This window comes from Struthio camelus, chromosome 5 (genome assembly GCF_040807025.1).
Source record: "Struthio camelus isolate bStrCam1 chromosome 5, bStrCam1.hap1, whole genome shotgun sequence".
NCBI lineage: Eukaryota > Metazoa > Chordata > Aves > Struthioniformes > Struthionidae > Struthio > Struthio camelus.
Window position 1 is genome coordinate 41,195,313 of NC_090946.1, and position 27,953 is coordinate 41,223,265.

The 27,953-nt window shown below is 39.9% G+C and overlaps 1 protein-coding gene and 1 long non-coding RNA gene across 5 annotated transcripts in view; both read left to right on the forward strand.

Annotated features, from left to right (window-relative positions):
* Positions 1-7,787, forward strand: part of CHP1 (calcineurin like EF-hand protein 1) — a 21,131-nt gene extending 13,344 nt beyond the window's left edge. For 2 of the 4 annotated variants that reach the window (XM_068945891.1, XM_068945893.1), the window contains exons 3-7: positions 480-560; positions 1,894-2,021; positions 2,981-3,042; positions 4,108-4,230; positions 5,816-7,787. In XM_068945891.1, coding sequence (XP_068801992.1) covers positions 480-560; positions 1,894-2,021; positions 2,981-3,042; positions 4,108-4,230; positions 5,816-5,869 — 448 coding nt within the window. In that variant the 3' untranslated portion in view covers positions 5,870-7,787. Of the gene's footprint in view, positions 1-479; positions 561-1,893; positions 2,049-2,980; positions 3,043-4,107; positions 4,231-5,815 lie in introns of all 4 variants that reach the window. The other 2 variants (XM_068945889.1, XM_068945892.1) reach the window with 1 other exon arrangement.
* A 2,444-nt stretch (positions 7,788-10,231) lies between these two features.
* LOC104150390 (uncharacterized) lies at positions 10,232-26,895 on the forward strand. Its single transcript, XR_011141475.1, has 4 exons — positions 10,232-10,380; positions 16,353-16,389; positions 16,934-17,163; positions 17,929-26,895. It is a non-coding gene; the product is annotated as an uncharacterized lncRNA (long non-coding RNA).
* The last annotated feature ends 1,058 nt before the right edge of the window (positions 26,896-27,953 follow it).

The following is a 27,953-nucleotide window of genomic DNA, read 5'->3' on the forward strand; positions in this document are numbered from 1 at the left end:
CAGGCCAACTGAAGTATGTTTGGAAGCACAGGGCACTGTCTCAGAACCTGGAATGAGCTAGTCTGGGAAAAATCATTCTAATTCAAATGACTTACTGCCAAAATACCTATCAAAAATAATTTATTTTCATTTCAAAGCCATTTCAGAAGCATGCTTTCCTTAACTTGCAAACTATCAGCATTATTTTAGGAAGGTTACTAGCATGGACGTAACTTTTGCATCTAAACAGTGCTGTTAACGTGATACATTACAGACTAGCAGTGTTCATTTAATTCAGGCTTGGTGTTACCTTCTGCTTAGCTTTATGCCATTAGCAATAGAGAAGGCATCATTTAAAGAGTTGTATTTTGAAAACAACCAGTTGTCTTGCTGCAGAAATAGAACCAAACAGCGATGTTTTACTGTGGCTTCTTTTTAAGCAACTTTATCTCCTTCTAATTTAACTTCATGCAGACTTTTTATGTTCTTGTTTTTCTTAGCCGTGAAGACTTCCAGCGGATTCCAGAGCTTGCCATCAATCCGCTGGGAGATAGGATTATCAATGCCTTTTTTCCAGAGGGGTGAGTTTCTGCTGGCTGAATTTGTGAACAGTCACAAAATTTGTAGTTCATGAGAAGCTCTTATCAGAGTGAAATGCCCATGGTTAAAGCACAGGATCTGAATTTCGCTCACCTTGTCATGAGCTTTGTAGGTCACTTGTTTTCTCTGCATGTTTTCCTTCCGTAATACGAGATATTTGCCAGCCTGAGTAGTTGAGCATTTTGTGAGCTTTATTCAGTGACAAACTCTGGCTGCAAGTCGTTTTGTTTCCTGGTTTTCTTGCCATGCTGCTAAATGTCCCTGAAGAAAGTTCAGGGCATCTGTTGACTTTCATTCTTCAAGTAAACTTGCAGCAATGCTATCTTTTGCTGACTAACATTACAATTAACTAATTCAATCTCGATTTTTCACCTTTTGGCCTCTAAGTGTACCTCTGTTATTAGATCAGCTTTTGTTTTTTAGTTTGGATCATACTTAAATTTCAAATTATTCACACCCTGTGTCTTATGACATTTCTAATACAGATCCAAAGAGACAATCAAAGGTGGAGTTACTGTCTTCCTTCACTATATTTACTGCTTCTCTAGATTGTTTTATAGAATCTGCTACTGCTCTTGAACACACTTCTCATTATTGACTGATGGCACACAATTCATCTAATCAACTCTTCATACAGGTTAATGCCAGGCAAGGGTTTCCTGAATGGAAAACAAGAGCTCTGGAAAGTATATACATAGCTTATTCCCACAGGAGCTCTAGAGGAAAGAGCTATTTGTCAGGGAGCAGCAAGAGAGGGCTACACCACAGGCCAGAGCCAAGGGTGACGGCAGCACTGGTAAAGGCAGTGCCCTCCCTGACAAAGGGCTCAGTGCCTGAACAAGAAGAGCAGAGCGAGTCCACTGCTGGTAAGCCCACTGGGGTCAGCCAACAGTCCAGTGATTGCCAGACAAGTCCACAGCAATGAGCAGGTTTGAGGTCAAGCAACAGAGTTGTCTGCAGGTCCAGATCAGCAAGATTGCCAGGCACAGGTAAAGCTGCAAGACAGCTCAAGCAAGAATGAACAGCGAGGGCCTAAGCTTAAATACCGCTTTCAGGCAAAGAGAGGGGAGCTCCCCGACAAGACTACTTGCAGCTTTTTTTCCCCTCTCCACAGAGCAGTCCTCACAGCAGCCTGACAGTTACAACTGCACCATATCAGAGCTGGTTTTGAGCACAGGCAACCAAACCCTGGGGAGGGGAGAGTGGAAGAGTTTGCACGGCACTGACACTAGGTGTTCATATTGTTCATTACTGAAGTAAAGAACTCGCATAAGCTAACCTGAAACAAATTGACTTGTTGAAATGCTTATGCAGAGAGGACCAAGTGAATTTCCGTGGATTCATGAGGACTCTGGCCCACTTCCGACCCATAGAAGATAATGAAAAGAGCAAAGACCAGAATGGACCAGAACCACTGAACAGCCGAAGTAACAAGCTCCACTGTAAGAAATATGAACCTTCCTATACAAGTACTTCCTTTTATTTTTTTTTGGTAGATTTTTCACACTTTTCTGTTCCATTTCTGGGAAGGTAGTGAAGGAGCTTGGAAGTGAAGGTTCTCTGCACAGTCTTTCCTTGTGGAGTGATATATTGTAGATTTTTTTTTGTTTTTTTTTTTTTTTGTTTCTAAAGAACTTAAGTTAATCTATTCAGAATGTCAACAATGCAAAAGATAGTCATCTCATACTAGTATTGGAAATTGGAATTGTTTGAAACTATAGAGTTGATTGAACCTTGAGTAATAGACATCCTTCTCTGAATGTCTTCTGACATGTATTCCAGAATAATTTGTATCCTAAGAGCTAATTCAGATTACAAAGTTATGTTCCAGATGTGAATGGGCTTTTTGGTTTCTTTCTCTAGTCTTCCATGGAATACAGTACTGCTGGTTTTCTCTGCTTCAGCTGAGTACTTTCTATGACAATTCTGCACTCTGCCTACAGTGTAAGAGCAGAATGTGCTTGCACACTAAACTAAGTTGGCAAGACTCCTCTGAGCACTGAAACTGTCTCTCACATATCTCATCCAGAATATAATCAAAGGGACAATGAACAATAATCTAAAAATGTGTGGATCTGAAGTTCAAGGATTTAATATATCTTAGTGGTATCTACACTTCCGTAGCTTAGAGCTTTGAAGAAATTCTTCTGCAAGCAGAGTGCTTCTCTAAGTACTCATAGCGAGTACTCAAGTAAGACTTTCACATCTTGGCAATAATGTTATTCCTGTGTATAGTAATCTCACTTTATGGAACTGAACGTAGAATTGACTCACCATAAAATTCAAGGTAACTCTTTTAAAATGGTTAACAAATAGCTACTGTTATTTTTAATATATAAATATGTGGTTATGAAGAAAAATAATGGCACTCAAATTCAACTCATTCTTCTCTTCCCTGTAGTTGCTTTTCGATTATATGATCTAGACAAAGATGACAAGATTTCCAGGGATGAGCTTCTTCAGGTAAATAGCATGGGGCTGCTTTGAACAACTCTTATCGTGACCTTCTCTGTCACTTCACGCCCATGTAGAAGGAAGAGGGAAGTTGCAGCAGTCCTCTCAGAAGAATTCCTGAAAGAAATTGGTGGCTAATTGCTTATCTCTGATTTAAAGCGTTAGATATGCTATGAGACCTTAACTTTTGGTAGCCTAGATTGTTTTATCAGACTGTGGATGCTAGATTCAGACTTAAAGCAGACCATTAGGCTAAACAGAACTTTTCTAAATAATGCATAAATATGCAGGAATTACACCAGCCCCCTTAAGAACTACCTTCTATAACTTTTAAAGCTGTTTCTAACAAGACTTCAGAGGGACGCTGCTTGAGGTGGATGAGGTCATTTGACTGGTTCTCTCTTTGTCCTCTCAGTAGATTAAAACTTCTTGAAACTGCAGCAAAGGTAATCAAAGTTCATCAGTGCTGCATGTGTATGAAACTAGGCTTGAGCTAGGAGTAATTACATACTACTAATCCTGGGAAACAGACATAGCAATTTGTGGTTCCCGATGTAGGACGAGAATTTACTTTCAGCTGAAACTGCCCTCTTCTATCTGCTGCACAAAAAATGCTTCACTAAATGTGGAGAGTGACAGTTATCACTTGACCATATACTTAAAGATTCCTGTAGGCAGCAGTCTTGAATGGTAGATATTCAAATCAAATATTGATAAGCTCTATGAGAGAGACAAAAGCATCAGGGGAAAAAAAAATGATTCATTTGTAGTTCCAAATGCTTTCTAAATTCTTCTAGTCTTCTATTGCGTATTGAAAAAGCAGAAGAGGTTTCTTTTTCAAAGGTAGCTACAAAAGGAAGCTCTTTTGCCTAAAAGAGTTGATGCGCAAGGACAAATAAAGTCTCTCTAGAAATGACTTCCATGGAAATCCTGAGCTGTTCTTGTATAGAGTTGTTACCCGAACAGAATCCATGGGGAAAAAAACACTAAGAATACTTGTTCCTATGTCAGTAATGGTTATTTTGCTTTCTTAAAAACAAATAAAAGGCATCTGGGGACTTCTGTATGTTGTAGGTGTTACGGATGATGGTTGGTGTAAACATCTCAGACGAGCAGCTGGGCAGCATTGCTGACAGGACAATCCAGGAAGCTGATCAAGATGGGGATAGTGCCATCTCCTTTGCAGAGTTTGTAAAGGTTGGTAAACTACATTTTTAATGAGAGGAAATTAAATTGCTCAGTTAATGGGCAGGTCATTCAGACTTGAAAATGCAGGTGGAAATAGGGAGGGGAAGTTGTTCAAACAGTCCTTCCTGCCTGCATTTGGCAAAGCAAGCCTTCCGCTAGTTCTTCTCTATCCCTTCTATGTCAAGACAGCTTTTTTTTTTTTTTTTTTAAAGCTCGGCTATCAGGGTATTAATAATTAGTCCACGTGTTTCTTCCATACTCTTGTTAAGCTACACTGCTGAATATACTGAAGACTTTTCACACCATAGTAGGAAAACTTCAGACATCAGATCCTGTAAAGTACTTCCTCATAGAGGAAATTGTTAAATGAACAGTGACAGGAGCTTAAGAGTTATAGGAAGGTAGTGATACTCTTCCAAAGCCTGCTTGCAGTGAGATGATAGAATGAGATTTGTATTGCAGTAACTATTGTTACTTTTCTTTTGTAGCCACTTCTTTCTACACATGTAACCTGACTAGTGTAGTGACAGGAGAGTAGCTCCTATGCTATGATTCTGCCAGTTGGTTGTTGCTTGTAGACTTTATACATTAGTGACACAGCTAATACCAGTGTGCAATTTCCTAGCTCTAGTCCTTTGATTTGCATCTTTTAGTTGGTTGTCAGAACTAGAGAAATAGCGGTAAGCAGTCGTTATATAGCCAGTGGAGAAAGTTGTCCTATAGCAGGACAACTTCAACTACTTAATGTGAGGGCTGGAACCAGACTCTTCCAGATGGACAGAAATAGATAGGACAAGAGGCAGCAGACACAAGCTGCAACATGAGAAATTATGATTAGATTTAAGGAAAAATCTTTGACCATGAGGATGGGCAAATACAGGAACAGGTTGCTGAAGATGAGTTTTAGACATCTCAGGGGAAGGAGGTTCTACGTCAATGGACAAGGCCCTGAGCGGCCTGATCTAGTTGGCCCTGCTTTGAATGGCTGTGGGGAGCTGAACTAAAAGATCTCCAGAGGTCTCTTCAAACCTAAATTATTCTGAGCTTGGAATACCAAAGGTCAGCATCTAAAACTGCTTGAAGCAGACTGTTAATATCTTACCTCAGTATTAATAGCAATTCAGTGAATGAGGTTGCCACCTCAGTTTAAAATGATCTAAGTTAGTGATGCTGTGGTCTTGCTCTTAGCTCTTCAGTGACTGTTCATGCCCCTTCCTCTCCTCCATTCTGCCTTCTGTCTCTTGGCCATATGTTTCTACACAATCTAACTTGCACAAGCACAAACTTATGCTGTTGTGGAACAACTTCCCGGGGATAGTCCAAACTTATCTGGGCTGTTGGCATGCTGAAACCATGTTGGTTGCATTTTGGTTTACAGCTTTCTTCGTGCTATAATGGCTGAGGATTGCTTCCTTGGACAGGAAACTGTAGTCTACAGCAAAAAATAGCAGTGTCTAGATGAAAGAATGGCATGCCAAACTGAAGACATCCATGTTCCTGCCCATTTCCTTTTTTCACCAGCATAAGACATCTTTTAAGACAGAAATATCTCATGTGCATTAACTTAAATTCCTATTTCTGGGTTGTATTGCAGGTTTTGGAGAAGGTGGACGTAGAGCAGAAAATGAGTATTCGATTTCTTCACTGATGGATGGAGAACCTATTCCTTTCTACCCCGATAGATAAGGAACAGAACTTCATTTTCTCCCTGACACCTTTCCCCAGACCATTGCTACTGGTGCATGTAAAATACATCTCCAAACCCTCCCTGGTTTGTTCTACCGATGTGAACATTTCCCATGCATCAGGAACAAAGGGAAATAGCTTCAGTGCAACTTGGAAAGGAGCATTTAAAAAAAAACAAAAGCAAAAACTGAAACTTTTCCTTCCATTTTCAATTTTTACCCTTTCTCCCCTCTTTCCTTCTATGTTACTGTATGAGTAAAAAAAGTCTCTTCCCGTGTACTGTTGTTTAATCTACAAACTGATTCTTCTGAGCTCTGAATCTGAATGGAAAAAGGGGAACACCCTCCAAAATGCTTTCTGGAGACAAGCACTTGCTCCAGTACTACGTGCAGTGGTAATTCTTCACGTTTGCTTCCACTAGCAACACCAAATTACAGCTGCCTTTTTTTTTTTTTTGCCTTTTTTTTCCTTCCCCAGTTGACCCTTTATGTGCAGATTTTTCTTCCTCCTTCTAAATCTGCCTTTTACTTGAGGACTTCTCAGTTTCTATGGCTATAAGACTAGGATTGAATGCATGATGATAGTCCAGAGTAACTTAAAGTACTGTGAATAGATTTTATTTTTTGTGGGATCAGTCCACAGGAACAATAGGAATCTGTGGTGAAGACAAGCTGCTCTGTCCTGAAAGGAAAGATGAATTCTGCATTAAGTGTTCAGTAGCAGATGCAGACATTTCTTTCCTTTGGGTAGCTTTCAGGCTTGACAGCCAGTGGACCACAAAGTGCCCTCTCCAGGTTGCTTTACTCTAGGATCCCTCCTCCCATCAGGGTGGTTTTGCCTCTGAAGGTGTAAACTTGTTTACCAGCATACTTAATGGAAGAAAACTAGTCATGTCAAAATCTGGATTTGTAGCTCTGTCACTGTCCCTGGTAATAGTGTCATGAAACATTGTTCTGGTGTGTGTGATTTGGTTTTGTGGTTTGTGGGTTTTTTTTTTTTTTAAATCATAGTGATCTGGACATAAACTTGTATTATCTAATATGGAAGTCTTGGGTTGTTAGAGTTGTGTTGAGGGCAATAACTATATTTATGAAAGCTCAGATACAAAAATACCTTTTAGGGAAGTACATGTTATCCCAAATTAAACTAATAGTGAAATTTCAGAATATTTGTACACATATCTTTGCAAATATAAGGTAAATACAATTAATATAATCTTGCTGATAAATTCAAGACAGCAAAAGTGTTGACTATAACTGGTTGTGAACCTTCAGGTTCACCAGTGACAAAATTTTCTGCGGTTAGATTGACAAATGATCTCATCTCAGCTGGAACATCCTATTGTCTGAGAGGTCCAATAAAACCAAAAAACACCAGGAGCTTCTTTATTGAAGAATCAGTGTTATAACTGCTTCTGTGTCACGTTTTAACATTTCTATGTTCTCAAACTGTACCCTCAAATGTGCATTTCCTTTTTTCTCACTTCCTTTAATCCTCCCTTGTGATAAAGAATGATGTGCAAATCTCTGGAGGATTTTTGTTTTGTTTTAAATTAAGGAATTGCAAACTGAAATACTACACTTTGTTTTGCAGACTGCAGCATAACAAACAAATCCAGAATGAAATGTATATTCAAAACTTTTATTCTGTATGAGAAAGAAACATTCTGGTTTTATGACCATGTCATGTAAAATAGGAATGTAACAATGTTAAATTTAAAAATACACAAGTTTTTGTAGGCATTGTGATCTGCTTATTAAAAGTAGGTGTTGCTATCTTCCTTTCTGGCTATATAGTTGTAACCCACAGTTGTGCCTTATTGTCAAAGTGAGACTGGATATTGTATTAATCCATAAATAAACCCTCCACTGTAAAAACTATTCCTGTCTGATAATTGACTATCTTCTAATGACCGGAGAAGTTAAATACCGGTATACTACTAGTAGCAGGCCTTATAGTTTGAATTTTATCACTTAATACTCTGAAAACAAGCTAACAAAAATCCTTCATTCTGCTGGTGGAGTAGAGGAAGCTAGTGTGAAACCTAAGATCTGGAAGAGGAGGGTAGTGCAGTCCTAGTACCTCAATATGGAGCCTTGTACCAACATGAGCTTTACACTTCCGTGTGGTTCCAAACTAAACTCCCTCCCACCTTCATAGTGTTGTTCTGTTTGAAGTGTGTAATATGAGTGCTACTTTGAGAAGAAGTCTGATTTCTAAGCTAGGGGCTTATAAGGACAGATACTCTTGCTAATATACCTTAAGGAGAACCCAAATAGTTTTAATATGTGCACAGCAACAAAAAAAAGAAAAGAACAGCAGAATTTAATTTTGCTGTTAGCTGTGTAATCACCTGGAAGACACATGGGATGAAAAGCTATAGACGGACAAATATAAGCCTGTTCACAGTATTTTTTTTTTTTTTTTAAGTCTACAGAGTCTACCTCAGTTTCAAAGACAGGTAAGCATTCAAGATGGTAAGTTCTTACCTTGCTTTATGAAAAGGATCTGACAGAAATATTTTTAGTAGCCTTTCTGAGGGAAAAGCTTTTAACAAGAATTTGCCCATTACTAGCCATCCAAGGATAAACTGAGATGAAAGTATGAAGAAAAGCATAGTTCCCTACTTTTTTTTACAATTCCTGCTGTCTGCAACTGAGTCTCATATTTGATTATCTGAAGTTTATGTATTAGGCATGTGTGACAATAAGAGATGTTTTAAGATCTTTTAAGTTTATGTTGCATTGAAGATCATACAAAACTAAGCCCTACAGATGTAAGCAGATGTCCACAAAAGCCATATTTCTAGTGTACCTGCTTACTTGCAGAAGTTATCTTTTAAGTGTTCTCGATAATGAAGGTGATCGGTGAAAGTTAAAATCTGGAAGGAAGATGAGAATATCAGCTGAAAGACAGAACTATTGAGTATTTCTGCTCTGTCTTTTGAAAAAGCAGTATGAGGGATAGGTATTAAATAGGGCTGAACTATCTTCCAGTCTGATGGTAAATGGAAAGTAAGATCTATTTTCAAATCAGCAGACCCACATTTCTTGCACTGAGGATCTCTGAAATGATTGGCTGCAGAAATCTATGGTTTCTATTAGTTTTCATTAACTGTTGGAATACTATAAAGACTTCCAGTTTTCTGTAGAGAATTAATAGCTCATCACTGCTGAAAGAAGGCAAATGAATTGATGGTAACTTGGCAATCAAGTCCAGGCGAAATAATAGAATCTAAATACAGAATTTGAATCAAAAAGAATAGAAGTAAAAATAATGTTAGTTTCTCTAACTTTAGAATGAAAAATTAAAGGTCTACTTTCAATTCTTTGAAGTTACTTCTCTGGTTGTAAATAATGCGTGGATGTAATATATTTAAGTTGGCTAAAGTGCTTCATTAAATGTGGCAGTCTGAATTAAAAAGCACTACGTGGTAGAAAAGGGTGCATTAAATGGATTAACTTTTCAACTGAAATGGCTTGTAGTAGTTGTCTGTGGTGAATCACTGTTAACTGGGGGTGTTTCTCGAGAGTTTTCTGAATGGGTAAGTACTCCTCTTCACACTCTTCAACGTATTCATCAGTCATCTCGAAGTGTAAAATTACTGCTGCGATTTTTTTTTTTTTTTGGGCAGATGCCACCAAAGCCGGCAGCGTGAATTAAGGCACTCTCATTCAGGGCCATCGCTCCACAGCGAGGCCCGCTCGGGCCGGGCGCGCGGCTGCGGCCGCGCTGCTGCGCAGCGAAATGGAGGACGGGGCAGCGGCAGCAGCCCCGAAAGGAGCGGCACCCGGCCCCAGGAGCAACGGCCGCTAACGGCCCCGCGCCGGGGCTCTTCGGCGAACGCCGGCCAGCGGGGTCGTGCCGAGAGGGCACGGCAGGGGGAGGGGCGGCCGGGCGGGGAGTCCCCGAACCGGCACACGCGACCCGCCTTTGCTCTCCTCGCTCCGGTGGAGCCCGGGACGGGCAGAACCGCGAGGGCCGCCGGGCCGGAGCCGGCAGGCCAACGGCGCCGTGCCGTGCCGTGCCGTGCCGTGCCGTGCCGTGCCTCGCGTCTGCGGTGGTGTCGTTAGCACCCCGCGCGCCCTCCTCGGGCGGCCCCTTTAAACTCTCGTCGGGGTCACCGGCGGATTAGCCCCCCTCCCCCCCCCGGCCAGCCCTGCTAGCGCGGCTGTAGCCAATCCTTTCTCAGGCGTGTATCTTCCTCGGGGCCAATCAGGAAGGAGAGCATCGGAGGCGGGAGGCAGGCCCCTCTGATGGATGGTGACGACGGCCAATGACCGCCGAGACGGGACGGCAGATGCATAGGAGAGGCATCCAATAGGCTTGCGCTCGAGTGGGCGGGCCCGGCGTCGCCGGGCGCTGCGGGCCCGCCGCCGGGTGGCCGAGGTAAGGAGGGGAAGATGGCGGAGTGAGAGGAGGAGGCGGACGGGCCGGGGCCGGCCGCGGCCCGGCGGCTTCGGCCGCGCACAGGTGAGTGCGACGGGAACAACAGCCTCGGCGCGAGGCCGCACCCAGCCTGGCGTCGGCTGCCCCGCGCCCTGATTGGGCTGGGCCCGGGCGCCGCGCACCCGCCTCCCCTCGCCGCTCCCTGATTGGGCTGGGCCCGGGCACGTTCGCGCCCCGCGGCTTCCTGAGGCGCGCTCCGCGGGCGCCGCCGCCCCCCAGCCCGGCCCGGCTCGGTCCGGTCCGCCGCCGCCTCCCCCCGGCCGGGCTGCGCGTGCTGCGGCGGCGGCAGGGCAGCGCGGCCTCCCCGCCGCGGCGGCCCCGGGGGGCGGGAGCGGCGGCTCCGGGTGGTGGCGGCCGTTGCCCCGGGAGCGCTGCCGGGCCGCGGGTGGCGAGGCGGGAGCCGGGCCGGGTCAGCGCTCCGGGCCGCCCCGGGGAAGTCGGAGCAACTTGGGAGCGGGCGGCGGCGGGCGGCTTGCCCGGCTGCCGCCCCTGGCTGCGGGAGCGGGCTTCCTGCGCAGCGCTACAGCGCGCCTCAGGTACCCGCGGCCGGGAGCACGTCTGCGGTGCGGAGCTGCAGCTGCAACGTACGTGTAGGAGAGGAATCAAAGCGTGTCGTCGGAAACTAGGCTTTTCATGTCGGGCTACCAAAATAGCACAGTTCTTCGTTACTCTTTTGTCCTCTCTCTCATTCCTGGAGTCTGTATATTAGAAGGCTCTCGTTAACTTGATAATCTGAATAGTTGTGTCCTTTTCTGATATCTGAGTCGTACCGACTTTGGAGTGTGCAAAGGGCATGACTTCCAAGTGATTTGACAAACGGAATCAGAACGTGTAAGTAATCTCGTACCGGAAAGTAAGCTTTACAGAGAGTGGAGAGGAGATGTTGACAGCGGAATTGACTGTAAGCTTACGAGTTCATGTGATTATTGACAATAGCAAGGTGAAAAGGGCCTTACATATAATGAGACATGTGAAAGAGTATTAGTAAAAACATTTTCCCTCCTTTCCGGGTTAGCAGCATGCAGGCCAGATTTACACTAAATTTTTCAGCCAGGATTCTTTGAGTTTTTTGTGCTATAGAAAGGTACTCTCTGTAAAAAAATTTGATTACCCTCACTAGCATGGAATTCTTGATGTTACTTATTTTATAACACTGTCTTAAATCTTTAGTTTGTTACTAGTGACTGCATTTTCAACATTCTTGTCAGGTGAAATTTAAAAGTTGCAGTGGCTAAGTGAGAAGCGTAGCTTCGGATCCTGTGAAGTCATGGCACGTTATCTTACATCTTATCTTATTATCTGGTAATGACAAAGTTGCTTCTAACTGAAGTAACTCGAAGGAAATATGGTAAGTGTGTTTGTAGTGGCTGCTTCTGAAAGCAGTTTCTGCTTATGAGAAAAATTTCCTCGGGAATGTTTTACTCATTCCATGTGTTTATTATTCACTTAATAACAGCAATAGCAGTTTATGAGCAACATAACACCACGGCACGATATGCTGCTACTGATGAATATCTACTTATACACATCTCCAAAAATTTGTCATGATAGGCTTGTCTGAACATCTTTTTAAGAAGCCTGATTTTAAGTTATCTGAACGTGCAGAAAGAACGCACCCAGTTGTGTTTGACACACAGTTGATAGTAAGAAGACCTTTTTTTTCTTTTTTCTTTTTTTTTTTTTTTTAAGAAATGGAAAGTAAAAATTTCCTGTAGTGAGAATTTAAACTGAGCTTTGGAAGAAGTGGATTTACTTCTGGCACAATACATAGAAAATTCTACTTTATACTAGAGTTAAAAGAATAATAAGCAATCAATCTTCTTTCACATGAAGTACTACACTACTTTAGCAGTAAGTAAATGTCACTTGGATTAACGTTTATTCTTCATTATACTGAATGCTCAAGAGCTATGGGAAGTAATTTCTTAAAAAAAAAAAAAAAATCTGAGAATTTACTGTTCTACCAGTATGTGTCAAATTAACTGTGTGCACTGCTTTACAATCTTGCACACAATGCTCTGTCTGTGTGTGTGTGTTGAATATGGAGATTTGCATGACAGAGCCAGGTACCTTACAATGGCGACCTGCCATTCAGGTATTTCAAACATCCGGGGCCAACTAAAGCTAAAAACTCTGAATTTGTGAAGATTCTAGAATACCTCTTGACCAATTTCCACCTTTCCTGTTAAAACTAGGAAAGGAACAGTGTCCTGAGGCATGCTGGAGGTTATGTGAATGCAGGATGCAAGGGTCCATGCAGTCCTTGAAGATCTAAAAGAAGAAAGAGGATTTTTTCCTCTTGGGGAAAAAAATCCCAAATTGGGAAGGAAGGGATGTTTTGTTCCTTTGATGGTAATCAAGTAACGCTTTGCTGTGATGTGTGTATCATGAAATAGAAAACTCATCTGTAAAAAATCTTCTGTTTTTCTCATTTGCTGTAGGAAATGCTATTGCAACATTGTATCAACAATGTAGCCGATATCCATTTGGAAACCTCATAGAAGGGGAGGATGTTTTTATTTAAAATAAAAAGTGAAACAAAGACTTGTCACTTGCACTCTGAGTCCCCTACAAGCACCAGAATGTGTGCAGTGCCCAAGAAGTCTATGCAGCAGCTAAGCACTGCAACAGAGGTGTTCATGCCATCTGTCCAGCAGTCAGCCCCATGTTGCTTGTGACCAGATCTTAGGTCCCGAATTCTTTTACCATGACGTAGAGGACAAGTGACATCAGCTCTCGAGTTCTCTTCAGGTCTCCTGGGTTGCTCGTAGGTTGGCAACCACATATAGTTTTCAGATATGCTTTTTTGTACCCTTTTGGAGCTGACAGTGACCAGTATCTCAATCCTGTCCCCCTTCTAGAAGTCATCAGCGTTCTTTGTCTCCAGATCTGGGTGTCTTCTGAAAGTGCAGGAGGATGTGCTAGGATCTTGATGACCTGCAAACCTGGGTGCCATTAACAGAGGCCCCGCTCTCTGTTGTGTCCTCCTTTTGGTGAATCCACATTAATCCCATTCATTCTCCATTCACAACAATGTTAGCCTTTCTGTTACAATTCTCTACGTTGCTGCATAGTTTGATTGGGTTTAGATACTTTTTAAAAAAGTTGCCTAGAAAGTGAAAACAGCATAAAAGGATGTTAAGCTATTCTGTTGTACACTGTGTCTATGATTTCAGCTTTTGTCATTATCAGCTTTATGGTGTAAATTTGGAACTTGGTTAAGATAGCGAGGGGCTATAAAATGATAAACATTCCACGTACATTAGCTTGCTTATTGTACCCATCAAAACTATTTCTTACCCACAAGTTCTGTGAATTTCCTACTGGTCTTATTAAGCACATTATTTCAGCTTTGACTTTATGTAAATACCAGCTTCCAGAAAAAAACTTTTCTGTTTACATATCATTGAAAAATTTGTCATATAGAAAGCAGGATGGAATCTAATTGAATCTACTAGAGAAAAAGGGCATATTCTTTTAATTCAAGAAGCTAGAAGAAATTACTAGAAGTTATACCGAAAAAGAATCAAGTTACAGGCTCCTGCCTGTGTTCACTGTTTTGGTCATATCTGTATTTTAAAAAATACTAGTGACTGAAAAAGGCTGACCTAAAGGGAAGACAAAAACTGAGGACTTCTAGATACAAAGCAGTTAGTGTTTAATGTAATTATGTATAGTAACTTAAACTGTATTTAACTACATTTTAAAGTAACTGTTCTTCTAGTTTGCCTATTTAAAAAAGAACTGTTGTGTGTGTCAATTGCCTTTCCAAGACATGTCTTGTTAAGCTATCAAAAAGATCTCAGTGGACTTGCAAACTATAGCATTTATTTTGCTATCTGTATCTTCAAATACCTCCATCACATATAAGCTTCAAACATTCATATCTTGGCCTTTCTCCATAAACCTATTTCTAGCTCTTTCCTTCCTCGTATGCTACTCTACTCATCTTCTCAGCCCTCAAACCTGTCTTCTACATTCCTGTTAATTCTTCTACTTACCTCCTTGAGCGCACATGCGCTCGTGTGTGTGTGTGTTATATCTCTAAGTACAACTTATAAGTGTTATTTTGGAAAGCCACATCTGATGGATCTGAGTTCTTGCTCACTAATCTGATTAAAACTTAAGATACCTTAAATTTGAAGGTAAGGAATTTGACAATGCTTAGTAGCATGGTTATACCACTATTCATGTCACTATAGCTTCCATTTCCAGTGTGCAGATTATGCTAGAAGGCTGCTTTTTTTTTTCCAGTTGGTCCATTAGTAGTAAGATAAATTGATCTAAATGAGAAGACAAATGCTTCTTTTAATGAGATATTTCTTCGTGTCTTTTTAGCTTTCAAGCTTGTGAAGTTGTCTGTATTCCGGAAATTGTCAATATGAATGAGATTCAAAGTTCATGAGTAGGAGATAGCCTTTTCTTTTTTTTTTTTTTTTAATTTTTTTTCATGAAATTTTGACTAGTAAGTATAACGTGGAGTTTTCACAACCAGTTTCTTGTTCCAGATCAGTTGATTTAGGTATGCAGTCAGACAGTTATGAAACAAAAAAAATCAATTTTTTTTTTTTTTTGGTGAACCAAAGCTTCCACTAGATTTTAGTTATGGAGTTGGTACTGTTACTATCAATTTCCGTCTCTGCTAATTTCAGTCTTGGTTGCATTTTCAAGTTCTGATGATACTGTTGTGAATTCTGCTTTCACATCTTCTATGAAAGTTGGATAGAAAGTATATCAAGCAGAGCAGTTAAAAACTGGAGCATCTAAAATCAAAGAGTGGATTTTAAAAAAAGGATTAAAGCAACTGAATTTCAGTATTGGTTGAAGCATTTTCTTGGTATGAGTTACTTTAAGTGTCACTTGCTGCCTTTTTATAATGAAACTTAAGGTAGTATTTAGTTTTGAATGAGTGAAAGGAAACCCAGCTTTTCAAAGACTAATATTGGGGATTGTCTCATTTCCACTATCACAATCAGTAAGCATGTGAAAATTCCTGATAACTTTTCTTTATCAAGTTAATTGTTTTGTGAATGACTTGCTATTGAGTTCCCAACCTCCCGCAAGAACCTAACAAGCACTATGTGACCTTGACAAGATGTCATTTGCAGGGGTCATAATGGAAGAAATAGCCTGAAACACAGGGTTTAGGATGGCCAACTGACCACAGTTTTGTAAAGGTGGGGGTCCTCTGCTGCTTGCCAAAATGCTCTGTAGTGCAGGAAGATGGAAATCAAGAATACTGCAGAGGATATTGGGACCTTTCATTCTTCTAAGTCCTGTATAATGAGATAGTCCTGCGTATAGCAATCCATTTTTCTTGCAGTTAGGTTGTTGGCTCAGCACCCTTGAGTACAGGCATTATGTCTCCTTGGTACGGCAGGTCTGTGCAAGCATGAAAGAGTTCCTTGTCTTATTGGAGCCTACAGTTGTTCTGTCCATCTCTGTTCCTATGAAATTGGAACATGTGTCTGTTGATGTTAGCTTACTGTAAAAAGGATTGCTTATTTTCAAAATATGCTCAGTTAAAAGTTTGAGTAGTAATGTATACTTATGTCTCCCGGTATAGTCAGTTAAGCATGGATTATTGGCTGCTCTCAGTGAAGTAAGAACTAACAAAATCTAGGAAAGAAGGGAGTTCATTACTTTGCAAACTGTATTCTGTAGAATGACACACATGGTTTTACTCCAGGAAACAGAATGGCTTTTGAACAGAAGCTTTTCAAGCATGTTTTGGACGTGTGCTCCCCCTCCCCACCTTGTTCTTAGGGTAAGCTGTCTGTCCTGGGTCTTCCAGAGTTAAGCCTCACTTGCTTGATCATCTTTCCTGTTAAACTAAAGGAAAAGTAACATCAGCATGGTTTATATAAAACGTGTAAAAATTTTAACTAATTCCTGGAAGGTATGGCTAATCGACTGTATCTTATGCAGGTGTTCTATCATCTGAATAGCTTGTTAGCTGCAAATTTAATCTTATTTGTTCATCTCTTTCTGTCTAGGTTCACTGAAGAGAATGTTGGATGGTGACAAATAATGGTGGGTAAAGCCATCAGGACATCGATAAGTACTGCAGTTCTCAGTTTTTTTTCTCCTTTCTGACCACTCAAATGACCATCAGTCATTGGGATTGTAATTTTTCTTAGCGTACTTTCAGAGCACTGGAATGTTACCTCTGTGTCAGCTTTTGGGTTGGGCTTCTCGTGAAAGAAAGCTTGATTTAACTGTGTATTCTAAAAAAGAATTAATGCTTTTAAAGTTATGAAATACTTGTCTCATGCTGTCATTTTAGTCTGTTAAAAGATGCTTATTGTATAAATTTAACTTAGAATAGTCATCTTAAAATTTATATTTTTTAAACAGTAGCATAGGAAGAACGATAACATAGTCAAAATATGAGTTATCGAGTAGAAAAGAAGTACATTCAGAATTTCAAAGGATGGCAATCAACTTCTGGAGCTTTGATTTGTTTTTTTGCCTAGTGAATAAGTAAAGTTCTGGCAGTTAAGATATATAATAGAGTTAGGAAATTCTAGATTCTGTTCTCAGCTTTGCCACAAACCTTTGGCATGTTTTGTTGCAGCTCTCCAGGCCTCTGGTTTTCCCCAGCTTCACAACAAGAATAAGACTTTCCCAACAGTGTGGGTATGGATGGTCAACTTTATGATCAGCTGAAGTATTTGAATGCCTCAGAGAGAAAGCGGTGATGTGTGCTGTATATCCATTCTCATGATCTACTCACTACTCCTAATATAGGAGTTGAAAATTATCGCTGGAAGATTATTTCAGAACTTGATCAACTAAAGGGTTAAGGTAATTGGAGTAAGTTGAGAAATGTAGGCAAAGAAAGATCAGGGAGAAGAGAGGAAAGGGGTAGAAAATACTGTGTATGCCCATATTCTTGTATGTGAGAGAAGGAGAGAGAGCAAGAGCAAGAGAGAAAAGGAAAAACACTTCTCTCATTGCAGTACAGGACTAGGTTATACCAGGTGAGTATCGCTGATGAAAGGCCGGGAGATCAGTGACATGATGGAAGACGTTGAAGTATATCTACGCTGTGGGCAAGTAGGGAGAAATGAATAAAAGAAAATGCCTAATCTCTGTGATTGTACAGCTGTCATAAGCACTTTTTGTTTTCATACAGCATTGACAATTTTTTAGTTAATTAGGTGATAATTTATAGCATCTCTTTGAGTTATGACCTGTTAAAGCAGAATACACGCTCTGTGTGCAGTATGTATTCTGGTGCTACCTCAACATTGTCATGTTATTTTTAGAGTCACAGTTAAGAAGCCCCATAGCTTATTATCACCTGTATATTTTTGGATGCATTGCTTCTGAGTAAGCATAATAAGTTAATTTAGCATTTCCATAGTATTTTCTTAGCCAGCCTACAAACATCTGCAATTAGATTTAAAATCTTTTAGAACAAGGGACTCTTGCACTTTGTGAAGCCAGCTAATTTTACTCATTAGAATTAGACTTTTAAAGAAATGAATTTGTGGTTATTTCCATGTTGAATATAGTTTATTCTGTTTCCTAAACTATCTTTCCTGTTCTTTTGTTTTGGGATTCCAGATCCTCTCTTGACATTTGAGAAGGTGGTCCTGTTGCTTTTTCTTGGTGACTGCTCACAGGCTGTGAGATGTGGATGTTTCTCTTCTAGCAAGAGAAAGCCTGTCCTTTATTTCCATGGAGCTGAATGAACAAAGACCTCTCTACTTCCGATTTCCACCATTTTACCCAACATTTGAGTCACCAGATGGCTTCTCCCACAGAAGCACCCACCATCTTACCAAGACTCAAAAGCAGAGTAACAGAAGTGAGCATTTGTTTCCCTGAAGAAGTGTCTCCTGTGCCAGCTCTTCATTCAGCTTTCTACATTCTATTTTAAAATGAGAAAGACTTTGTAATGAGATGCATGAAGGAGCCAGTCGTCTTCACTGATATTTCCTTCTTCATTTCAGGAGGGATAAGTTCTTCACTGTGTCATATTGGAGCTCCTATCAGATAAAGTGTCTGCATGTATTGCTATGCCAGATTGCCTTGATGTGCATGAGAGGTTACAACAGGAGAACCAGAATATACTTTCCATTCTGAAATGAGGAAGGAACTTCCCCAGACAATTGGGGAAGCCCCAGAGCAGGTATTTTCTAGTCCAGGACCTAGGCTTGACTTTGTAGATAGATGTCTTGATGTCAACTCACATAAAGCAACTAATGCAAAGGAACAAATGCAGAGTCACCTTGTCTATAGTGTGTAAATGCATCATCCCAATCTGTGATCAAAATATATATTTTGCATGTGTAAATCCACATAAGTCTGGATATGATGAGCTTTGACCGGAAGGAGAAATTACTCTGCACATTTCATTTTTCGCAAAGAAAATGAAGCTTTAAAGACCTCTAGAGTTACAGGATAATGATTGGGTTTATGTTAAATCATTCTCTCTCCATGGCTTTTTATGAACCCTAAGCAGCAAAAGGAACAAAAACACTCTACTATCAAAGAGGTGGGGCAGAACTTTATTTGTTAAAGAAATTCTCTTCTGGTGTGATGGAAGAGACCAGAGGTGTAAAGCTTCAGTTTATCCACTCAACTTTCCTGGCACAGTTTCAGCTTCTCATACTGCTGATGAAATTAGCTTTTCGATTCTTCTGTGGCTGATGGAGAACTGAGATGACCTACATGTTTCCATCATATATAGGTGGAAATAGGCCCAATAGAATGAACTCTTAGCCACGTAAGAGTGATGTGTTGAGAGAGCAGAAATATTTAGGATGGGCTTTTTTTCTGGTTCCTTCTGAATTTCCTTCCCAAACTAAGGAGCAATCTGTTGTTTTTATGTTTACATAGCATTCTTTGTCTCCATCATTTGTGATTATTTGGGATGTTTTCTGTCAGTCTGAAATGCGAGCTTATAATGCTCACATGCTCCCTGCTGTGATGTTGTATGTGGCGAGTATGATTTCTTGGCAAAAGAGCCAGAAATAGGTTATGTATTCTTTTCCACTTTAATCTGGAGCTCTTCTTAGTGCACCTTATTCCAAGCTTGTGATTTAGAAAATGTGACTTACTAGCTTAAAATAATATTTTCAAATCTCGATCAAATAAAGGTATCTAGGTTCTGTTAATAGGGTTTGGGGGGACAGTAGCAGGGTTAGGGGACGTTTTGGGGAGGGGGGTTGTTTTGTTTTTCCTTTTAGAAAACTGCTGGAGAGAGCCAGACAGCCTGCAAATGGCTGAAAAAAAAAGCAACAGCTGAAATCCTTCCTAAATCTTAATGATAGATTGCAAGGGCAGCATTCTGTTTTTTAAAATGTACTGAAATTTAATGGTGAACAAGTTCCATAGTGGAGTAAGGACAAATACTGATCTTGATTCTGGTCTTCATAACAGAGTTCAGTTAGATCCACATCTAGATATGCATTGTAACAATAGGATTTAATGGCAGCTTTACCCCTTTTTTGTTTCCAGGAAGAAAAGATCAGGCTCATAAGTTAAGGAGTGATGGGCAAGACACTGCATATCAAAGTAAAGCCAATTGTAACGAGCAGAGAGGTGCACTAACATTGTGGGTGACACTCTGAGCTGTGTAAGAGTCACGTTATATTGTGGCAAGGCAACCACAAACTTGGCCTGACTTTTAAGAATGCAGGATTTCTTTACTGAATACGGTCTGAATTTTATTGTGCTAGAGACAACTAGAAACGGACTTTTCCTTTTAGGTCCTCCTTATGTTGAAACCAGTGGGATTTAATGTAGATGTCTGTAGAAGCAGGATCCATCTCTAAGCGATGGAAAATACTGTCAATATCATAGGATTATATGAGGTTGGAAGGTATCTGGCATAAGAAACATCTGTTCCTAAATCTGGGAATTTCTTTTTCTTCCTTCTACCTATACTCATTATCCTTTGGACATTAGAGCTAGCAGCTGTTTCTAGCACTGCTTGATGACAAAATACGTGGGGGACAGGAATGTATTTTATTTTCTGTGGGTAGGTACAAAACCCTGATTAGAGAGTAGACACACCTTAAGCTCTTTGATGCCATGTCCATAGGAATAACTCAACATTTTGTATTTTGTAACCCTGCATTCTAAGAAATAGACCTATTGATTTTTTTTTTCTGACTTCTATCCCTGACGATGTGACAATGTTAGTTGTTAAGTTTAATTTTAGAACATAACATTTTTAGCAGGGCTAAAGATCTGTGGCTTTCACAGAAATAATACTCCAATAGTGCATGCCCAAGAGACCCCCACTGCTGTATCTTTCCAGCCAGCTTCTTTATAAAATTGCGGTGTTAGGAAATGCTGCCTCAGCGTTCTTACTTTTTCTTGCTCCACTTTCTTTCTCTATGTTGGTTGGAAATCTTCCCATGTGAAAGATTATAAAAATAAGGGGCATGTGCAATAGATCATATATATACACATATATATATTTTAATACTTGTGGACAAAATGATGTTACAAGTTGTTTGAAAACAACAAAATCACCAATGTCTTCCATTTTGAGATGTGTATAGTTCCATAAGCATTAGTGCTTTGTAGCAAACTGTAGTGCCATGTTAGGATCAGTGCATGAGCCTAGTAGTATTTTTACAATTTCAGAGTGACAAATTTATTAATAAACAGTGATAATGTAATTAACAATAGAAAGGATACAGTAAAAATGTCACAAACATGGTCTAAATATGCAGTATCCTCCCTTTGGCAATGGTAATGTTATCTTTAGAAATGGAATGCATTCACTTAATGGGCTTCATAGAATCATAGTTGACTCTTTGTTTTTAGTAAATCTGTCCAACTGCAGTAGTAGACTATTGTACGTAAGCGTCTAGAATTCTCATCTCTTTACCGGTGGTGATTTTTTTTTTTTTAAGTCTTTAGTGAAGGTGCTTTCTTCCATGAGCAGCGTTTTCAGTTTTATTATTACCCATCCTATGATATACTCAGAAAGCATGAATATGCTAAAGAGCTAGTGTGCATTTTGTACACGTCTCTGCTACCTTAAGATTATCATTTGCAAACTCTGTTAATTAAATCAAAACAATTTTTCAGTTCTGACTATGTAATTGTTACAAGTTAAATGTTAGCCTCCTCATCTTATAAATTAATGGTTGCAAAATGCTATCTGCCAATTCTCTGTAGAAACTTTTATCTATTATTGCAGGAATCGGGAACCTCTTTTGCTGAAGTCCTATTGAATCTCTAAAACACCAATGGTGGATCCTGCATTTACACACATCTTAATAATAACGTGAGAGAATAGTAAGGTCAAGGGCTGTTAAAAGTCAATGCTGCAGACTGTAGCTGTTCAGTGGGCCGTATCTGGCCTATGGGTCATAGATTCCCCACCCCTGTATTACCGAGAACTCAATATCCTCTATTTTGGATAACTTCCAGTATTGCTTTCCATCTCTAATCTCAATTTTAATAGTTGCTGTCTCTCCCTCTGCTTTTTAAGAAGGAAAGTTTAGACCGGGGGAAGTCCAAATGATGTAGCACTCAATGGGCAGCTTGGACTGGTCAAATAAGAGACTGTTATAATCTCCAAGGTTTGCAATGCTCTGTGGATGGCATCCTCTGATTTCCTAGGAAAAAGTGTTTTATTTGGTGCCAGTGTTTCTTTTCACCCATTTCTCTCTTTTATAGGAACAAAATTCTCTGTCAGCTTAGAGAGGATACTGCATCTTTTTTTCCTGAGACCTGCCTGTAAATGGCCATTAGGGGGAGGGAGGGAATAAGTAGCTTGGTTTTGTAATTTTAATATAAATATAAAGTAATTAAGCAGCATATACTTGGGTGCGAAACCAGTAATCCTTGCAGAGTTAATGTATGTAATGGGGGGGAACTTCTGCATTTACTACATCTCCAAGAAAATTGGGCAGGTGGGCCATTTACGGCAGAGCTCTGGGGGACCTGTCATTGGAGTTAGATTCAATTCTGAACAAAAGTAGCTGTGTAGCTGTACCATTGAATAAAGTAGTTTAGTGCTTGGGAGAATCAATTGAAAAATACCTCTGAAACTGGAATGCAAAATAGCACAGTATGTAGGGGGAAGAATCCCTGATGCAAACAAAGCCATAAGATGATGTAATAAGAAAAAATAGAACTTTAGTAGCAATAACTGTTTTGCATGTGATAGTAAAATAACTTGCGTTAGCAAGATTGTACAGTAGAATAAGTGGGTAATAACCAAATAAGTTTGTGGCGTTCTGTGCTGCAGGGAGTTGCACTTCTTCCTAAGAAGATGGGTGAATTCCTCTTAGTGTTCCTCTCCTTGGAGGGAACTTGGCACTTGAATACTTTGTTAATGAACCTGGTACGAAAAACATTGGTTAGTTTTGTAACGTGTCTGAATCGATGTGTGCTGGGGAAGGGCAGGCAGTTCTTCTTGAAAGTATGGGTGAAGTTTCCCTATTTTGTTTTTATTTTTTTGTAGTCTAATACATGCTCTGTTTCTCTGAGGTAAAACTGAACCCTTCCAAGTACTGAACTGTGAAGAGAACCTGGTTCTGTTGTTAGAAGGCATTTTATTGCAGGAAGTGCTTTTTGTTTTCTTTCTTTAAAAAGACCAATTTAAAAAAAAAAGTTTATTGGAGAACACTTGACACTCGAAACATTTGTACTTCTCAAACAGAAATGTAGGATTCTAAAAATATTACTTTACAGCCAAAATAATTTTGGGCTTGCTAAGCACCCTATTTCAGACCACGGCTGATTTCTGTTGCCTGAAGCTTTGAGAGACAAATGCTGTGAAGCCTCTCATAACACAAAGGGGTATTGATCTACAGCTGTAGCCTCTGTTTAAAAAAAAGAAGAAGAAGAAAAAGTAGTCCATGTTTGACACTTTGTTTTCAGTGTAGGTATGTAGTCTGTAGAGACAGTAGGGCTCAATATATAATACTCTTTTGGACAGAATTATTGTGTCAGAGATGTACCTCTGGATGTACCTCTGTCTGGTTGGATTTCTTCTAGAAAGGTGAAGTAATTTGAACCATAAGTTATAGCTTAAGGGAGGCTACTCTTAGATCTAAAATTACTTAAGTGAAATCCTTTGGCTCTTCATAAGTTGATAATGAGACTGTGAGGGCTGTGAGCATTTTTACAGTCTAAAGTAACCAAGATAAACATGAAGATGACTAAATGAGGTGTTAGCTAATATGTAATATGCATATGGAAAGTTAATAGATCTGGAAGGTTGTAATCAGCTTAAATTCCAGCTACTGGATTTCTGATAAAACTGGAAGCTGGCCATGGCGGAACCTTAATTTGATTATTAGATAGTATTAGATAAATTACAAATTTATTCTAGTCAGTGGTTATCAAGTACACTTACATAATAATGAAAACATGCTCATGTTCACACTTCATGTTGTGGCTGAATAGAGTTCTTCAAGGCTTTATTCATTTAGAGAAGAGGGAAAAAAACTAAGACTGCAGTAGCCAGGCAAGCTGTCCATGTATACATCCCCATTCAGACTTTATAATGATCTGTACTCCATGGGTTACTAGACTAGAAATTACTATTCACAGCAGCAGCAGAAATCCCATTGCCTTACAGCTGCCTGAACTGTTGTGTGACTTGGCCCCCATGCCCTTGATTTCACTGCTTCTAAAACTAAGCAGAAGTGTCAGATGCTAGCACATTTCACTGTGGGATATCAAACATGTAGTGCCCACTACAGACATGACTCCTTTAGCAGTACTAAACTCAGATGATGCATGTATATAGTGTTTCCTTACCCGGTGCTGCTGCTGCAGAAGATCTAGTCAGTAGTTATGTTGGAAATTGCAACTTCTGCTGAAGATAATAGTTAATTCAGGACTTAAAATAAACAAAGTCTTGCAAGGACTCCTAAATATAGAGAGAAGAAATTGTATCAAGCTCCAGGACACTAATGCTTTACACAAGGAGTACATTGACAAGAGCTAGCAGTGTATTTCTGGGCAGAGAAGAATATGGAAGGGCAGAACAGTTTTTGAAGAACAACCTGTCTTTGAAATATCTGCTTCCCCACTTCTCTAAGAAACTATCTGGTCTTCCTTCAAAACCTAATAATCCTACTTGCTGTTCAGGTACAGAGCTGTATAATGGCAGTTCAAGTTAGATACCATTGGATTTCTTCTAATGAGTGATCCAGCGTATTGCCTCTACAGCACTTTGACTAGCACACAAAAGCCAGCAGTGGAACCAGGGTGTCTCATTTATTAGTGCAGAACACTAACTATGGATTTCTGAACTCTTTCAGTCTGCTCTGCACTTTCTACTGAGCAATAGTTTTAAAGAAAGAGTGTGTTTCTGTCACTGAGCCTATGTACCAGGTTATAATACGGATTCCCTAAGACTTTACAAAATCTACTATTAAAGATAAAAGGTAACTTACCATCTAGTGTGTCCTGTGTAAATCCTGGTTGCTTCTCTTCCCTTCCGAATGAGCATGTTTGCAAGTCAAAGAAAAGGCTACTTTTGTGATGCCTTAGAAGGAAGAACTGCATGGTGAAACTGAAGGAAAGTAGCACAGGCCCACAAACCAAATCTTAGAGCTAGTATTCTAATTATGCATGATTCAAAATGTCTAGTGTAATGTAGTTATTACCAGTAAATTGAGATATGCATTTATACATAATGAAGCAATAGGAATTAATATACCAATAGCTTGAACTTCCTGCTTTGATTCTCAAAATGTGTTTTTAGAGAATGCACTGCCCCTGTAGAGAAAGGGGCAGAATGTACAGATAGGGACAGAAGCATGGCACCAAAACAGCAGCAAATCAGGAACCAGGATCAGCAGAACTTGCCTTTATAACCTCTTGTCTGGTTCATGTTAGTGCCCTGGGCATGTAAAAAGCAGGGCATGAACTAAGCATGTTTAGGGTCAAGATGAGGTTTCTCACCTGCTGCAGCTGTAGCAAGGAAAAGGGTGCAGAGTTTCTCACAAGGTACAGGGGGGAGCAACTCGTAGAGGAAAAAAAAAAAGAACCCCACAATAACAGGAACAACAGACTCAAATTGAATGGTTATTTGCCAGACAGTAGGTAAAAGGCTTGGGTGTGGTGAGAGGAATTATTTGGAGAAGACTGAAATCAATAAGCACAGTACATATATTTCAGGTGTTGAATAGCTTTTTAATAGACAGTATTTTCAGGTAACTCTTTAGCCACATAGGCAGCTGTACTGAAGCATACTGGTATCAGCCAGCAATAATGGCATCTGCAGGAATGAGCCTGAAAATACTGGTTACCTTGTATATTTTTTAAGTTCTTTGACAAAGAGATTTTTAAAATAGAAAATGAGATTTGATCACTGGAGGTCTTTATCTTCCACAACACAGGTTGCAATATAGTATTTTTTTTCTTTGTTTCACTTATTTAATAAAAGGGAAATTGGGTGCCATCTTTCTGTAAACTTTTGGTATGTTCTCTGTATTATTTCCCAAGTCTTTTAGTGGGTGATGCAGTGAATTTCTGCTGGCAGTATGAAAATAACATAGCACCTGTGGCATAGCCTATATCACTAATGCTTTTCCTAGTCTGAAGTATTCAAACAAGTAGAATGCTAGTTTGTTACTGCAGGATTCCATACTTAACAGCTTAGCTTAATGTTATAGGTGGGCTTAACTTGTGCAAATATTCCTCCATATACTTGAGGCTCAGCTTTCTTTCTTAAATAGAAAGAGGAAGTGTCTTTCTTAGAGGAAGAAACTGTCAAGTTAACTCCCAATCATACTTAGGCAACCATCCACAAAGCACCGTGATTTGGGTTTAGAACAGGGGCCATGTTTTCCTCATGAATGCTCTTTCTATCAATATATAAGAATTGCCAAATGAAGACAGGAATATGAAAAGAAGATAACTATTTTATGGTATCAAAAACTAGATTAAATGAAATAATTTGAGCCAACTTCAAGCAAAAAGGGAATTTGTAAAACAAGTTGAGTCCAGTGGTTAACCATGGCCATCTAAAACCTAGTCGCTATTCTTTAGAATGCTTCACGTGGTTTTAAACCCTGTTAAATGTATTTTTTCATGTGAAGAGTAAGTAGTTGTATCCATTCTTAATGTTTATCCCCTTCAATACAAAACCAGGGGAAATAAGGTACTTTAGGACTTCAGTGAAGCTATCCTCCTTTTGAAAGGTATGTAGCAGCAGAGGAGAAGTATTAGACAGTTGTAGCAGATTCTTAAAAGCATTCAAATACTTAAAAACCAGGTTAGAGAGTGCTTCTTATACTGGACTTCTGATGGCATGCTCACATGGGTTAGTGGAGGAAATTATTGGTATCATTAGAAACTATGTACTCCCATTGCACACGTTTTACATGGCAACAGTAAAAGAATGTCTCCCTGTGAATTCTGAAGTTTTTCCAAAAGGCAGCTTGCTTTTATATCTATGCATCTTTGGGGATTTCAAGATAAGATTTTATTCTTTTGAACACTGTAAAGAGGAACTGTTTAAAAATGAACTTGGAAACTCTGCACCTGTATACAAATTTTTTTTAGCAATAAAGCAGCACAGGCTGAGAATGCACTAAAAAACTTTGTGTGTCATTTGTTCAAAAGACAAATTAACCAAGTTACTATACGCAGCATCTTCGTGGAGATGCTAACTAACTGCTTCCACTTTTAAGACCTGTTGTCACTTGCTGTAACTTTGTCAAAGTTTAGCAATTTGGACTCACTCACATATTCTTGTATCTGCTTTGGGTCCAGCTGTTCCAGGAGACTTCAGGCAGAAGAGTGCTCTTGACTTCCTGGAGGCAACTAAGGAAGATTGTCACTTTGATCAGATTAAGATGGTCAATTGCCAAATAAAAGCTCTAAGGGTTGTTTTAGATGGTAGCAGAAAATTTCTGTTGCTTGTATAAAAGCTTGATTAAAAAGTAGTAAGTCCCTAGGAAAAACTGTTTCACACATTTTTGTTGTTTGGTAATTATATTTCCTCCAAATTCTTTCTGTAGTCGGTATGTGGCAGCCTAGAGGCAAGCACAACTTTCCCTGCAGTTGCTTCCGAGAGCTGTTTTCAGGACTGCTGTAACACAGTAGCAGGACATCACCTTATATGTGCTGCAGTGGCCATGCCTCCCCACCCTGCTGCATGCTTTCCAAAACCTGTTATGGATTGCTTACCCTTACACTAGCTTATAAAAGGTGTGCGGTAGGGTTGTTACTTCAATAGCCTGCTCAGACACCTAATTTGTTTCACTTTCTGCTCCCTTTTATCCTTAGGGATAGAGTTCTAGAGAAGACAGCTTCAGGTTAGCACACACAAGAATAAAAATAGCTGTGGCCTGACCTTGACACTTGCTTTTTAAGCAGTTGGTGTTCGTTTAAATAAAATCCGTCCTTCCTGAGCCAGAGTGGTCCAGCTGCACTTAGAAAAGTGAGAACACGTCTCAAGATGCCCAGGTAGAGATTAGGTTCCACTAAGAAAATGAATACTCACTGATCAACTGTAAATTCAGAGGAATTTGAATCTGGGCCAGACGGATCCAAAGCTGAATCCTTCAGCAAGAAAAAGTTACGCATCACTTAATTCAAAGCACACCCTTGGGTTTAAGTTGGTATCTCAGTAAGTGCTTAGCAGCGTAGTGCTG